This window comes from Nicotiana attenuata, chromosome 11 (assembly GCF_001879085.1).
Source record: "Nicotiana attenuata strain UT chromosome 11, NIATTr2, whole genome shotgun sequence".
In the NCBI taxonomy this organism is placed as follows: Eukaryota; Viridiplantae; Streptophyta; class Magnoliopsida; order Solanales; family Solanaceae; genus Nicotiana; species Nicotiana attenuata.
In genome coordinates this window covers 2,683,732-2,695,507 of record NC_031999.1, presented here as the reverse complement: position 1 = coordinate 2,695,507, position 11,776 = coordinate 2,683,732, and the positions used below count along the sequence as shown (strand labels likewise).

The 11,776-nt window shown below is 37.4% G+C and overlaps 1 protein-coding gene across 1 annotated transcript; it reads right to left on the bottom strand.

The window, feature by feature from the left end:
* On the bottom strand, positions 5,957-11,503 carry LOC109234039. The gene is made up of 2 exons (XM_019399861.1): positions 11,029-11,503; positions 5,957-8,268 (listed from the first exon to the last, which is right to left on the bottom strand). The coding sequence occupies exons 1-2, from the start codon at positions 11,266-11,268 to the stop codon at positions 6,328-6,330; spliced, it is 2,181 nt and encodes a 726-aa protein (XP_019255406.1). The 5' UTR covers positions 11,269-11,503; the 3' UTR covers positions 5,957-6,327.

Here is an 11,776-nt window from a genome sequence, read left to right as displayed (position 1 = left end):
GTTATGTATCATAGTTAACCCTTTTGAGCCTGTAATCCTGTTTCTTTGGCAACCACATTACAAGCCTTACTCATTTGTTTGAATTAACCATCTATTTGAACCTTTTCACCTCTCATGAGCACTTGAATTGTTATGAACTTTGTAAAAGTTAAAGTGTGGGGTGGTTGGTTTGGCTTTTGAGTGGAACTAATGAAATAAGGAGAAAGGTGCACTGTTTTGAAAAAAGTAAGAGCCACTTGAATTGAAAAAAGAAAAAAAAAGATAGTTGTATTGCTGTGAAAATATTTGATAGTGGTGACTCTTGATGTAATTGTGCTTAAAGAAGTGGGGAGTTAATATATATTGATGTGAAGGTGGAGTTATGGTTTGACATAAGTATGGAGTTTTGAATGTTAAAGTATATGTATTAAAGTGCTTAGGGAGGTGTAGTCACTCTTATATCTAAATGTATCCTACCCGTCCTTCAGCCTATATTACAACCAAATAAAGTCTTACTTGATCCTAGACTGAATGAGCTCGATTAGTAGAGTAGTACACTATGGGAAAGCCTATGGTGCATCTTTTGTGGCATATGAATGTTATTTCTGAGAGCGAGTGAATTCTTTCTATCTTGAGTTCCTAAGTGTTCTTAAATTTTATTGTGTGGGACTACTCTCGTTGGTTGTGTGAGGGCACTTGATTCATGAAGAAAAGGTAATGTCATTGACCTCTATGTTAGAGTAAGTGGGTGAGTTGCGAATAATGCGTGGTACTTGTGAGTCAAATCTTGAGGTGAAGATGTTACACTCTTGTGCTTAGTCTATTTTAAATATTCTTGGTGTGATAAGTTAGGAGAATTGTTTAAAAAGGTCGTGTCTTTATAAAGTGTAGTTTGATTGCTCGAGGACGAGCAATGGTATAAGTGTGGGGTGTTGATGATAGGCTATAATTGTGTATTTTAGTCGCTTATTACACTCTAATTTACTGCACTTTAATTGAGTTTGAGCTTTAATTGCTAGTGTTTTGAATTAAATGTGTGTTTTATGCCTTATAGGAGTGATTTCGAGCTATGTAGATGTTATGGAATGAATTCAAATGATTTGGAGCTTTGAAATCTGAGTAAAAGCGCAAGGATACGAGCCGGGATCGCGTTGGGGGGTCAACGGATGATAGTTAGAGCAAACGAAGACTTCAGTAGGCAGATTGTGCACTGTCTAGTAAAATAGACATAACGTTTTGCTCAAAACTCCATTTTGGCTCCACAATATATAGTTGGAAAGCTAACTCAAAGGGCTACAACTTTCATGTTTTACGTTTTTCTAAATTCGGAACAGAACGCGCGAAGAACGTGCGAAGTCGTGCGCGTTAAAGGCTGAGGCAGAATAGTGCGCGAAGAACGCGCGAGCTCGCGCGAGTCACCCGGGAAAAGTGTCCTTTTTCACATTGGAGAAGGTATAATTGTTTGGGCCCAACCCTACTTGGTATATATACATGAGAGAACGTTTTTAGAGTAATTTTTGGACGTGGAGGAACACACACCACGCTTGGAGGAGGCTTCTAACTAGTTTTTCTTCTCTTCTCTTCTCTTCTTTTAATCTCATAGTTTATTAGTTCTAGAGTTTTGGGTGCTACATGAACGTTGTAGTTTGAAACTTGGATTGTTCTTATTATTTTATCATATTGGTTTGTTTATTCAATCTTGCGCTTAATTATTTGATTGCTTGATCACCAATTGAATACTATCTACGAATCTAGGATTGAACTCGGGAGAGGGAATTCTAGATTGCATATAAGATTGAGTAGAGCAAGATCTTAACTCTTAGGGGGAGCAGATTTGCGGTTAGGATAGGAATATACCTAATCGCCTTGCTTGGTTATTATATGGAAATTATAAAGGCGTTCTTGTTAATCCTAATTCCATAGGAATATAGGCGTTAGGTTAGCTTGAATAGGCGAGTTGTACTTCGGGAGAAGGCTACGAGCAATATTAACCCTGTCAATCAATAAACTAGATAAACTAATCAGACAATTTAGGTAGAAAACTCAACGGGATTGTTAGCTAACCCATAGCTCTAGAATATTTACTCACATTGAATTCGTCTCTATAATTCACCAACTTATTTTTTTTAATCTCTTAGTTTGTTACTCTAGATTATCTTTAGTTAAATATTCGTACTTTAGAATTCGCTTGAATAGATTAATTTGTTTGGTTTAATTTAGTTGATAGTTAATCACAAGTCCCTGTGGGTACGATATCTGGACTTACTATCCTATATTACTTGTCGACCGCGTATACTTGCGTGTGCGTTTGGGAGCAACAGTACATATTGTTTATGTGCTCATATTACGCTTCTGTACTTAATTGTACAGGATCTGAGGCAGGTGCATCTAGTTACCCGTCCGGTGCGCATTCCTGATACCTGATCGAGATCTCACGGTGTGCTGCCCTCTTTCGAGCCATTCAGCAGCATGCCGGAGTCTCTCCTTTTGTTATTCCTGTCTATTTTATTTCAGGAAGTAGGGTAGTTGTATTTTGTACATTCTACTAGTTGCTCTCGTACTTGTGACACTAGATCCATGCACACACATTAGTAGATTATTATTTTTGCATTGTATTCCTATTATTATGATTCCCTTTAGTCTTCTTTTTTTTTTTTCCGATTTAGTCGCCTTATAAATTGTTAATTATCGATTGTTTTAAATTTAAGTTAAGTAAATGTTGAGAGTGTTTATTTAGAAGAATGAGAACTCACTAGTTAATTAGGGTTAGCTTGTCTAAGAATGATGTTGGACGCTATCACGACCTATAATAAAATTTGAGTCAGTGACAAAAAAAATATTGACAGGAATGCATTTTTCCCTTTTAAATTAGTTTAGATCTAACACTATATGAACATTGAATGAGAAACAAAATGTTTGCAAGTGTTAATGTACCTTGTCGAGCAGCTCATCTCTATTGGAAATTGGACACCAAAACTAGGATCAATTTTCACAACATCAAACTCATTAATTAGCACAGATTTCAATCACTGACAAAACTGATTTGGTTGTTAATGTGATGCCATGGGATCCCAAATCATTTATCACGCTAAATATCTACTCCCTCGGTTCACAATAAGTGTCCAATTTACTTTTAGCACGCTCATTAAGAAAATACTAATAGCCCGTTTGGCCAAGCTGCAAAAATCAGCTTATTTTGAGAAGTGTTTTTTTTCAAAAGTGCTTTTCTCAAAAGTACTTTTGGTTAGAAGCAGTTTGTGTTTGGCTAATTAGTTTGAAAAGCACTTCTGAGCAGCAATTAGTGTTTGGCCAAGCTTTAAAAAACTGTTTCTAAGTGTATTTTTCTCAAAAGTGCTTTTGGAGAGAAGCTACTTTTTTCTGCTTCTCCAAAACTGCTTCTGCTTCTCCTCAAAAGCACTTTTTTTCCTTCCAAAAGCTTGGCCAAAACACCTCAATTTTTGGCCAAAAGTGCTTTTGGCAAAAAAAAAAAGCACTTTTGGCCAAAAAGAAGCTTGGCCAAACAGGCTATAAATTCCATACAAAAATACCTACTATGACTAAACTACCCCTAATTAAACATTTAATGTGTGAAGGAGTAAGAAAACTTTTTAGGGATATGTACATAGGGGTTATTTTGTAAAAACAAATTGAATTCTTTCTTGATTACATAACTGGACATTTATTTTGAACCAAAATGAAAAAGCAAATTGGACACTTATTGTGAACCGGAGGGAGTAGCTTTTGTCTACCTGAGTCTAATATCTTGGAATCTATTAGAGCCGTCAATATGGGCTTGTCCCGTTGGGCCGACCCAACCCAGCCCGTGATCTAGCAGGGTTGGGCTAGAATTTTTGGAGCCCATTTAAAAATGAGGCTTTTAAGCCCGGCCCAAGTAAGCCCGTGGCCTGTGAGGCTTGACTGAGGCTGGGCCAGGCCGGCCCGTGGGCCTAATAAAAATATCTATTTAAAATATATAAAATAAAAATTTATATGACAAAAAAATAATGAGAAGAGTATCCCAAGCTTAAAGTTTTAAGCTCATCATATTAAAATATCAAAGTCTTGAAACGTTAATTAGTTTTAAAATTTTAATTATTCTTAATATTTAACTAATTAATATTGCAAACGAATTGTAAATTTAGATGAAAGTGAAGATGTTAGAACAACCTTCTAACAAGAGGATTCAAATGTGTTTGATGAAGATCATGTGTTGGATATCCCATAAGCGTCATGGACGTTCTTTTGAATAGTTTGCTCTAAGTTTTGACTTTTAGTGAATGAAATGGTCTTATCTTTTACTTTGTTAGTGTTTATTGTAATATATTGGAATAATATAAAAAGTTATTAAGTTTCGTGAAATTTTCCAATAAAATTTTTAAAATTTTAAATAATTATCTTTTTTTTTTTAGAACTTAATGAAAAAATATAAAATTATATTTTAAAAAAATGATGGGCCGGCCCGTGGGGCCCGCAGCCCACGTAGGACTGGAGTGAGTTGACCATTATATGACCCATCAAAATGATGGGCTAGCCCAACCCAGCCCGTCAATTGCTTAAGCCCACGTGGGCTGCCCAGCCCCGCGCATATTAACGGCTCTAGAATCTATCCTCACTCTTTTTTGCATTGGGATCATGTCATCAATTAGTAACAAAGAATATAGTGAGACCGTAGATTAATAAACTGGCACATAATTTTGTAACTTAGCTTAAGCAGGTGGATTTGACATACCTTAGTTTACAAACAAGCAAGTCCAATTTGGAAATATGACTATTTAATTAAAACAAAGCATTGTGATGGTCCCAACTGATGTTTCTATGGAGATTTCTATTTAGTGCTCTGAATGTCAAAATAAAGCAGATTACAATTGGACTCCTTTCTCGCTCTATCATTAGGTCTCCAGAGGGTAGTCATGCAAGTCCACTATAGAAGAGTATACTTGATTAATTTCATATGAAGATATACACTAATAGTAGTTCAAATTCATATTTTTTAACGTCTGAATTTTATCTATTTTTATGCCTGATGATTTCCATTGCCTTAATTGCAACGTACCACCTTCACGATCACGAGGTATAATGCCAACGTCTCTGTTAGATGTAGGGTTTACTAACTTTTTGCAATCTTGGGCATTCTGACATTCCTTACCTCCAGAGGCAAGCAACAAAAAGAGAAGGCAAGTTTAAATTTTCTAGGATTAACTAGTGCATAGTTCAATCTCTATGAATTTTGCCTACAATAGGCTTCGAACTTGTGTTATACTTTTTTCTTATTCCCCTTTGACCCCCTTTATTGGAGCCATTGCTTCTTTGGTGACTCGAACGCACGATCATGGGATTGTAGGTGAGGGGTGCTGAGCAACCCTCTCTTGTGATCGTGATATACGTTGACTCACACATCAAACACTGTACTCTAGCATGGTAGTAATTAATTAGTAATATGAAACTGATAATTGCATGAAAAAAGATCTAGTAAACCATGCTCTTCTATTCCATCTTTGTCCTTGTCAAAGGCCCAAGACTACTCCTTTATGAAATCTTCAGGGTTGTGTATGTACCAAAATTTGGCGTTATCATTGTATCGCCAGAACACTCTACGTCTACTATCCAAGTCATAGAAACTAATGTCATAATTACCTCCCAAAATACCAACTGAATGTTGATAGAGATTATTATCCGTAAAATAAATACCGTTCCCTTTGTAATATCCACCAGGAGGAAGATAATAACGAAATGGATGCATTTAATCCCAAAAACAACACACTTTCACCTATATTTTCCCCCTAACACCAACTTTGGATTTCTAGTTTAGACAGATCTGGTTTTGGATTTTGATAAAATTCTCCTAAGTTTTGTTCTTATTCTGGTTAATATTAACAATCTGTAATTTTTAACTAATATCTAGATGATAATGCAGAATATAGCAACATTCACTTTGGAATGAAGAAAGTAAAGATGCACTAAATTGAGCTTCTCAAAGGATAGTGAAAAAAAAATTTTCATACTATAGAATTCAAGAAACACCCCCGTATACCCACAATTACAATGGACTATACCCCAAAACTAACCAAAAGAGTACACACAATCTTTCCTTATACACCCATAATAGTCAAAGATTTAGTTCTAATCCTCACTCAATTTCTCTTGAAGCCAACTTATAGGCTATTTCTCTTTTGTTTTTCCCACCTTTCGAGCCAAAATCTTCTTTATTAATGTACATTCTACTAGAAATATACCCCTTCCCTTCTGCAGACCGTCGAAACCATTTCCCATTTAGCCCATGCTTTCCCAAAACCCAAAAGATTGAAATAGGAGAAAAACAAAACTTGCACGAAGGAAAGGTGTCGAGGATCACCTAGGCTGTGGTCGTGCAGGAAATGATCGCACTGGCCTTAGAGGTGGTCGAGGAGCAGGACTACCGAGGTACATTGTTTGTGATCGGCTAACCATGTCAACCATAGATGGTGTCTGGTAAGCCTGTATCAGACTTGTACTATCAGTGGAATCGCCACGAGCCGTTGCCCTCTGCCAAGAATGTGAACTTAGTCCTGACAAAACATAAGCTCTACCAGATGTTTCATAAACGCGACGATTTGCCATCCTCTCTTGCATTTCCTTAAGCTCAGCATCCAGTGCAAGACATAGTTTGTCTCTAGCTTGAGCAGATGCAGTTTCTGATAATTGCTTTCGACAATGCTCAAGAACGGATACTGCAGCTGCTAAATCACCATTTTCAGCTGCAGCTCTTGCTTCTGCCATTGCTTCTGCTGATTGAAGCCGATTGCGCTGCTTGTCAACTTCCATTGACACAACAAGTTGTCCAATTGTGTCAGGCCTCTCAATTTTGACATCACTAGCATGATTCAAGGTTACTAAATCTTTCGATATAGGGTCTTTATATGTACACTTAACTTTTACAAGGGTCATATAATCATTGCTTGACCTATCAGCAGGAATATCAATCATGACCAAGAAATCTCTTTCTTCATCTGCGTATAAGTCGCCAACTTTAACGGTGCCTCTTCTGTTATCAGATGTTAAACTGGCATTGTAACTTCCAGATTTTATTGTAGTGAGACACAAAACAGGGTGAACGCATTCAACTTCCACATTCAACTCTTGGACCACCACGCTTAGAAGGCCGCCAATGCACTGAGCAAAAGCATCTTGAATAACACTCTCAGCTTCTATGAAGGAAAATGTTCCGCCTGAAGTTTCAGAGATTGAGTGCATTGAGACTGCATCGTGGTCAGCACCAAAACCAAATGCATGCACTGGAATATGGAGACCTGAAGCTGCATTACGCTGCATGCAACCAGGAAGCAATGACTGGTAATTAATCTGTGTAGTAGCTCCACTAGGACTGTTAATAGTATACGTGTCTTGTCCATCAGACAACAATATTATGCTGCTAACTGGATTCTTCCACTTGCGATCTGTCATGATCTTGGCACTCTTCTTTAGGGCCTCGGCAATGTTTGTCCCACCATTGGAACTTAGTGAATTCACAGCTTGTAGCGCTTCTTGCTTACCTGTATCACTCATCCTACGAAGAGGAAAGAGACGACGAGCAGTAGAAGAGAAGGCAATGACAGAAAGCCTGTCAGCAGGACCAAGGTTTTGAATAACAAATCCCATTGCTCTCTTTAGCAAAGCAAGCTTGGTACCGGCCATGCTGCCACTAACATCAAGAACAGTGACAAGATCAACTGGAGCTCGGGAATTATGACCTGTAACTGGCATCTCACTCTGGTTTACCCCAGACTGTAGGAGGCCAATAGCGTGCGGGGCTTTGAGATGCACCAACACAGCAAAATTGTTGTGAGAAGCTGATTTTGAAACTGCAGAAATCTCCGGCCATGTTTTCACTTCTATTGCATCCGCGGAATGATGATTAGCCACATCAGTTGATGAGCTTCTCTGGCTGCCGATGGGTTGGTGATCAACTACTTCATCATCATCAAAGACACCTGGTTCCACAACTTGAAAAAGTGTAGAAATGTTGCGATTGGTATCCAATCGAGCAGGTGGGAGCCGCCTTACAACTGTCATCCAGGCATCATCTTGAGGCCAATGTACATGTCCGTTCCGAGACCTTGGGTGTGATATATCAGTAAGAGGACTCTGAAAAGGTATCTCTGTCCATTTTGCTCTGCAAACTGGACAAATTTGGTTCCCATGCTTTACATTTGAAGTGATACAGTTGAAATGGAATGAATGTGAGCATTCTGCTGTAAAAATTGCATGACCTTGGCCTGGTTTCATGGACATCAAACATATTGCACAAGTACTCTGCAGTATAGAAAATAAGTAAGGAATTAAAACCCCTGACTATTCTTTAAAGAATAATCTAACATGAACATGTCGTAAAAACTTCAAAAAAATGGATGTCTGAAAGCCCTTCCAAAAGCACACATTTGTTCAATTCAATCATTAATCCAATTTCAGCCTACAAAAGAGGAGAGGGCAACCTAAGTTCAAAATATAGCTTTCTGATGGAATCCCACGTCAGAGATGGATGGGTTCCTTAGACTCTTTATATGTCTTGGGCAATCCTCACCCTTTGAGTTAGATTTTGGGGTTGAGTTAGGCCCAAGGTCTATTTATCACTTTCACATTCAAGTTTTACAATTCCAAGTTTTAAAGGGCAGCCCGACGCACAAAGCATTTCACGTTCATGCAGAGTCCGGGGAAGGGCCGCACCCCAAGCGGTGTGATGTAGGCAGCCTACCTTGATGCAAGCATCAATGGTTGATTCCAAGACTCGAACCTGTGACCTATAAGTCATACGGAGACAACTTGACGGCTGCTCCAAGGCTCCCCTTCTACAACTCCAAATTTTGTTCATCAAATTTTGTCGCTCATTTCTTTATACCATTGGATTAAATTACAAAAAGTCAACGTCTTTGGATTTATTTCTGACAGGTAAACTCAATTTATTTGTAATTCCCGGAAGTCCAACATCTTCTAAATTCTAGATCATGTTTTGCACATATAGAGCCCCCAATAACAGTTGGTTCGCCGTGAATTGTTGGATAATTGTGATTAGGGGCAGATCTAGCCCTTAAGTAATGGGTTAATCCGAACCCAATATTTTCTATGCATATCATAATATATACATGAAAATTTTCACTAAAATTTCAACTAATATTAGATGTCAACACAATTTTAAAACACAATGAGTTGAGTATTAAGAACCTTAAAGGTCGAAGATATCAAATTAAAATCCTAGATCCACCTAAGATCGCAATCTTTGTTTTAGTACTTATTAAGAGTAGTTTTCAGCTAACCTGCCACTTCCCCACCAGTAGAAGTACAAGACAGAAACTCAATTGTTTATAGTAACAAAGAACAATTGCCAACAAAGAAGAAGGATTACTGTCATTGTAAAGTGAGGCCCTAGTGGTCTGCATGTCAACCACATTATCAAGACTGCCGCATAAAAAGATGAAACTGAGAATGCCTACGCAATTACTGTCACTATTAATGGCTATAAATAAGAATATATTACATGTGCAGACTGGTCTACCATTCAATAAAGTCAATGTTTGAGTAGTCAAATATCAAAGCACAGTGGTGGACAATGGACATAATACTAAAGCAAGCAAAAACCAAATCAAACACTTAACTTTTGAATAAAGTAGGCACAAACCTCTCGAGACAGCTAAATACAGTGTTAAAATAATCAAGAACCCCACTTATCAAAAGAAGTAGAAATCATTGTTTCAGCCATTAAAAAAACCCAATCTTTTTTTTTTCAACTCTGAAATTACTTTACTTTGTTGTACTTAACAGTGAAAGGGAAGCCTTAGCGTAACCGGTAAAGTTGTTGTCATGACCAGGAGGTCACAGGTTCGAGCCGTGAAAACAACCTATTGCAAAAATGCAGGGCAAGACTGCGTACAATAAACCTTTATGACCCGATCCTTCCTCGAACTCCACGTATAGCCAGAGCTTAGTGTACCAGGCTACGCTTGTTGTGCTTATAATAGTAGTAAGAAAGCTCTCAATCAAGGGTTGTACAGGCTTTTTTCTTGGACTATGGCATGAAAAGGGGTGATAAAAAATGGCCAAATGAGTAATGTCATGTGTGTAAAAGACTAAAAATAGTGCAGTTGCTGACCAGACAAAGCACTTTCTCAACCAAGAAGAGTAAGTAGAAAAAGGGATTACTCTGATTACACTGTTGTTTTTCTTTTTACAATGAAACCAGTGGACCACTTTGGGGCTCCTCTCCTTTCACAGATACCTATCTATCTACTTTATCCCCACTCAACATGGAGAATCTGAAAACTACACATTAAGATACAAGAATATCACCATCTTTCCACAAACACAACTAGCTATATTTTCTATATTGCAATCAGAACCACTTGAAAATTGAAAGTTAAGGTAAGGCTATAGGGTCCTCCACATCTATACCCCATGTCATAGAATTAACTTATTGACTTACCATCAATTAATACAAAAGCTAAAGTAAACCAAAACCACTTAATAATAATCTCATTAAAAGACAAATAAGAAACTTAAGAGTTGAAAATTAGCTTGGAGAAAGAAAAAGATGGCATCCTTTCTTTAGTTTCAATTCACACTTGGTCATTGTTATCAACTTTTAATACTCAATAATATCATCTAGTAAATACCTTTACACTCAAACATCAAGAAAATAACTTAATAGATAGTTTCTCAAGAAAAACATTTTCAGCATAAAACATTTTTTCTCCCTATCAAAAACATTCAATTTTCACTTTTTTTGTTAAGATGGTGTTTGGACTAACTTGCGCACACTTGAATTATTTTATCGAGTAACTCAAGAATGACCTAGTGATACACATTCAATTTTCATGTTTGAGAATCTAGTAATGGAGATTATTGTTAGATGAACAAGATACTAGCCTTAGAACCCACCCACCCCCCACCCCCCAAAAAAAATTTAAGTGAAGACATCAAATATAAACAAGAAATTATCTACCATGTGTAATTATCTTAACAAAGAGTAATCCAAATAAACCAAGCGAAAAAAAAAACATAAAGATTGAAACTTTTTTTTACCTTGGAAGATTTGGAGCTATGTTTAGGCAAGCGAAGACCAGAGGAAGAGGGAGTTGGGGTAGTGGGCATATCAACATGGCAATCAGAATTCCTATTTGGGGTCGTCGGAGACAACGAAACAGTATCGGAAAATCTCCCGCCGGACGGCGCCACCGCCGGCGAGTCTTCAAGTGTCTTTGGTACATAAAGACACATATTCAAACCCAATGCTAGCTTTGCTTTTCTCCATTTACTCCCCATTTTTTTCCACTTCTTCTACGTAAAAAGAACACAAGAATTGCAGCAACTAGCTCGTTGTACACATATTACAAAAAAGATTCAATATTTATTGAATTTAAATGAAGTAAATGAGAGCAACATTCTTTGTAAAGAAGAGGGGAGCAGATCTCTAAGGTTGGCTTTGTTTATGATTTTACTTCTTGATTATAGCGTTATCTTTGAACTACACCGTACCCAATAGCTTTTACAGTTCGGACAAAACAGTTTTTATATGCAACTAATGTTACGTATATACGCATTATTATGGCCCATTATCCCCCCCCCCCCTCTTCCCCCCTCCAACCCCAACCCCACCCACCCCCCTCCTCACCTCTTTGATTTTTTGCACATTCATTCCTTATGCAATTATCAATTTTGACTTTTTTTTCTTGTAATTTTAAGAATTTTAATTTTTATCAAAAACTACATAATCAGTCGCTCTACCTCACACAATAAATTTACGTACATCTACCTTTAAAATATATAACTT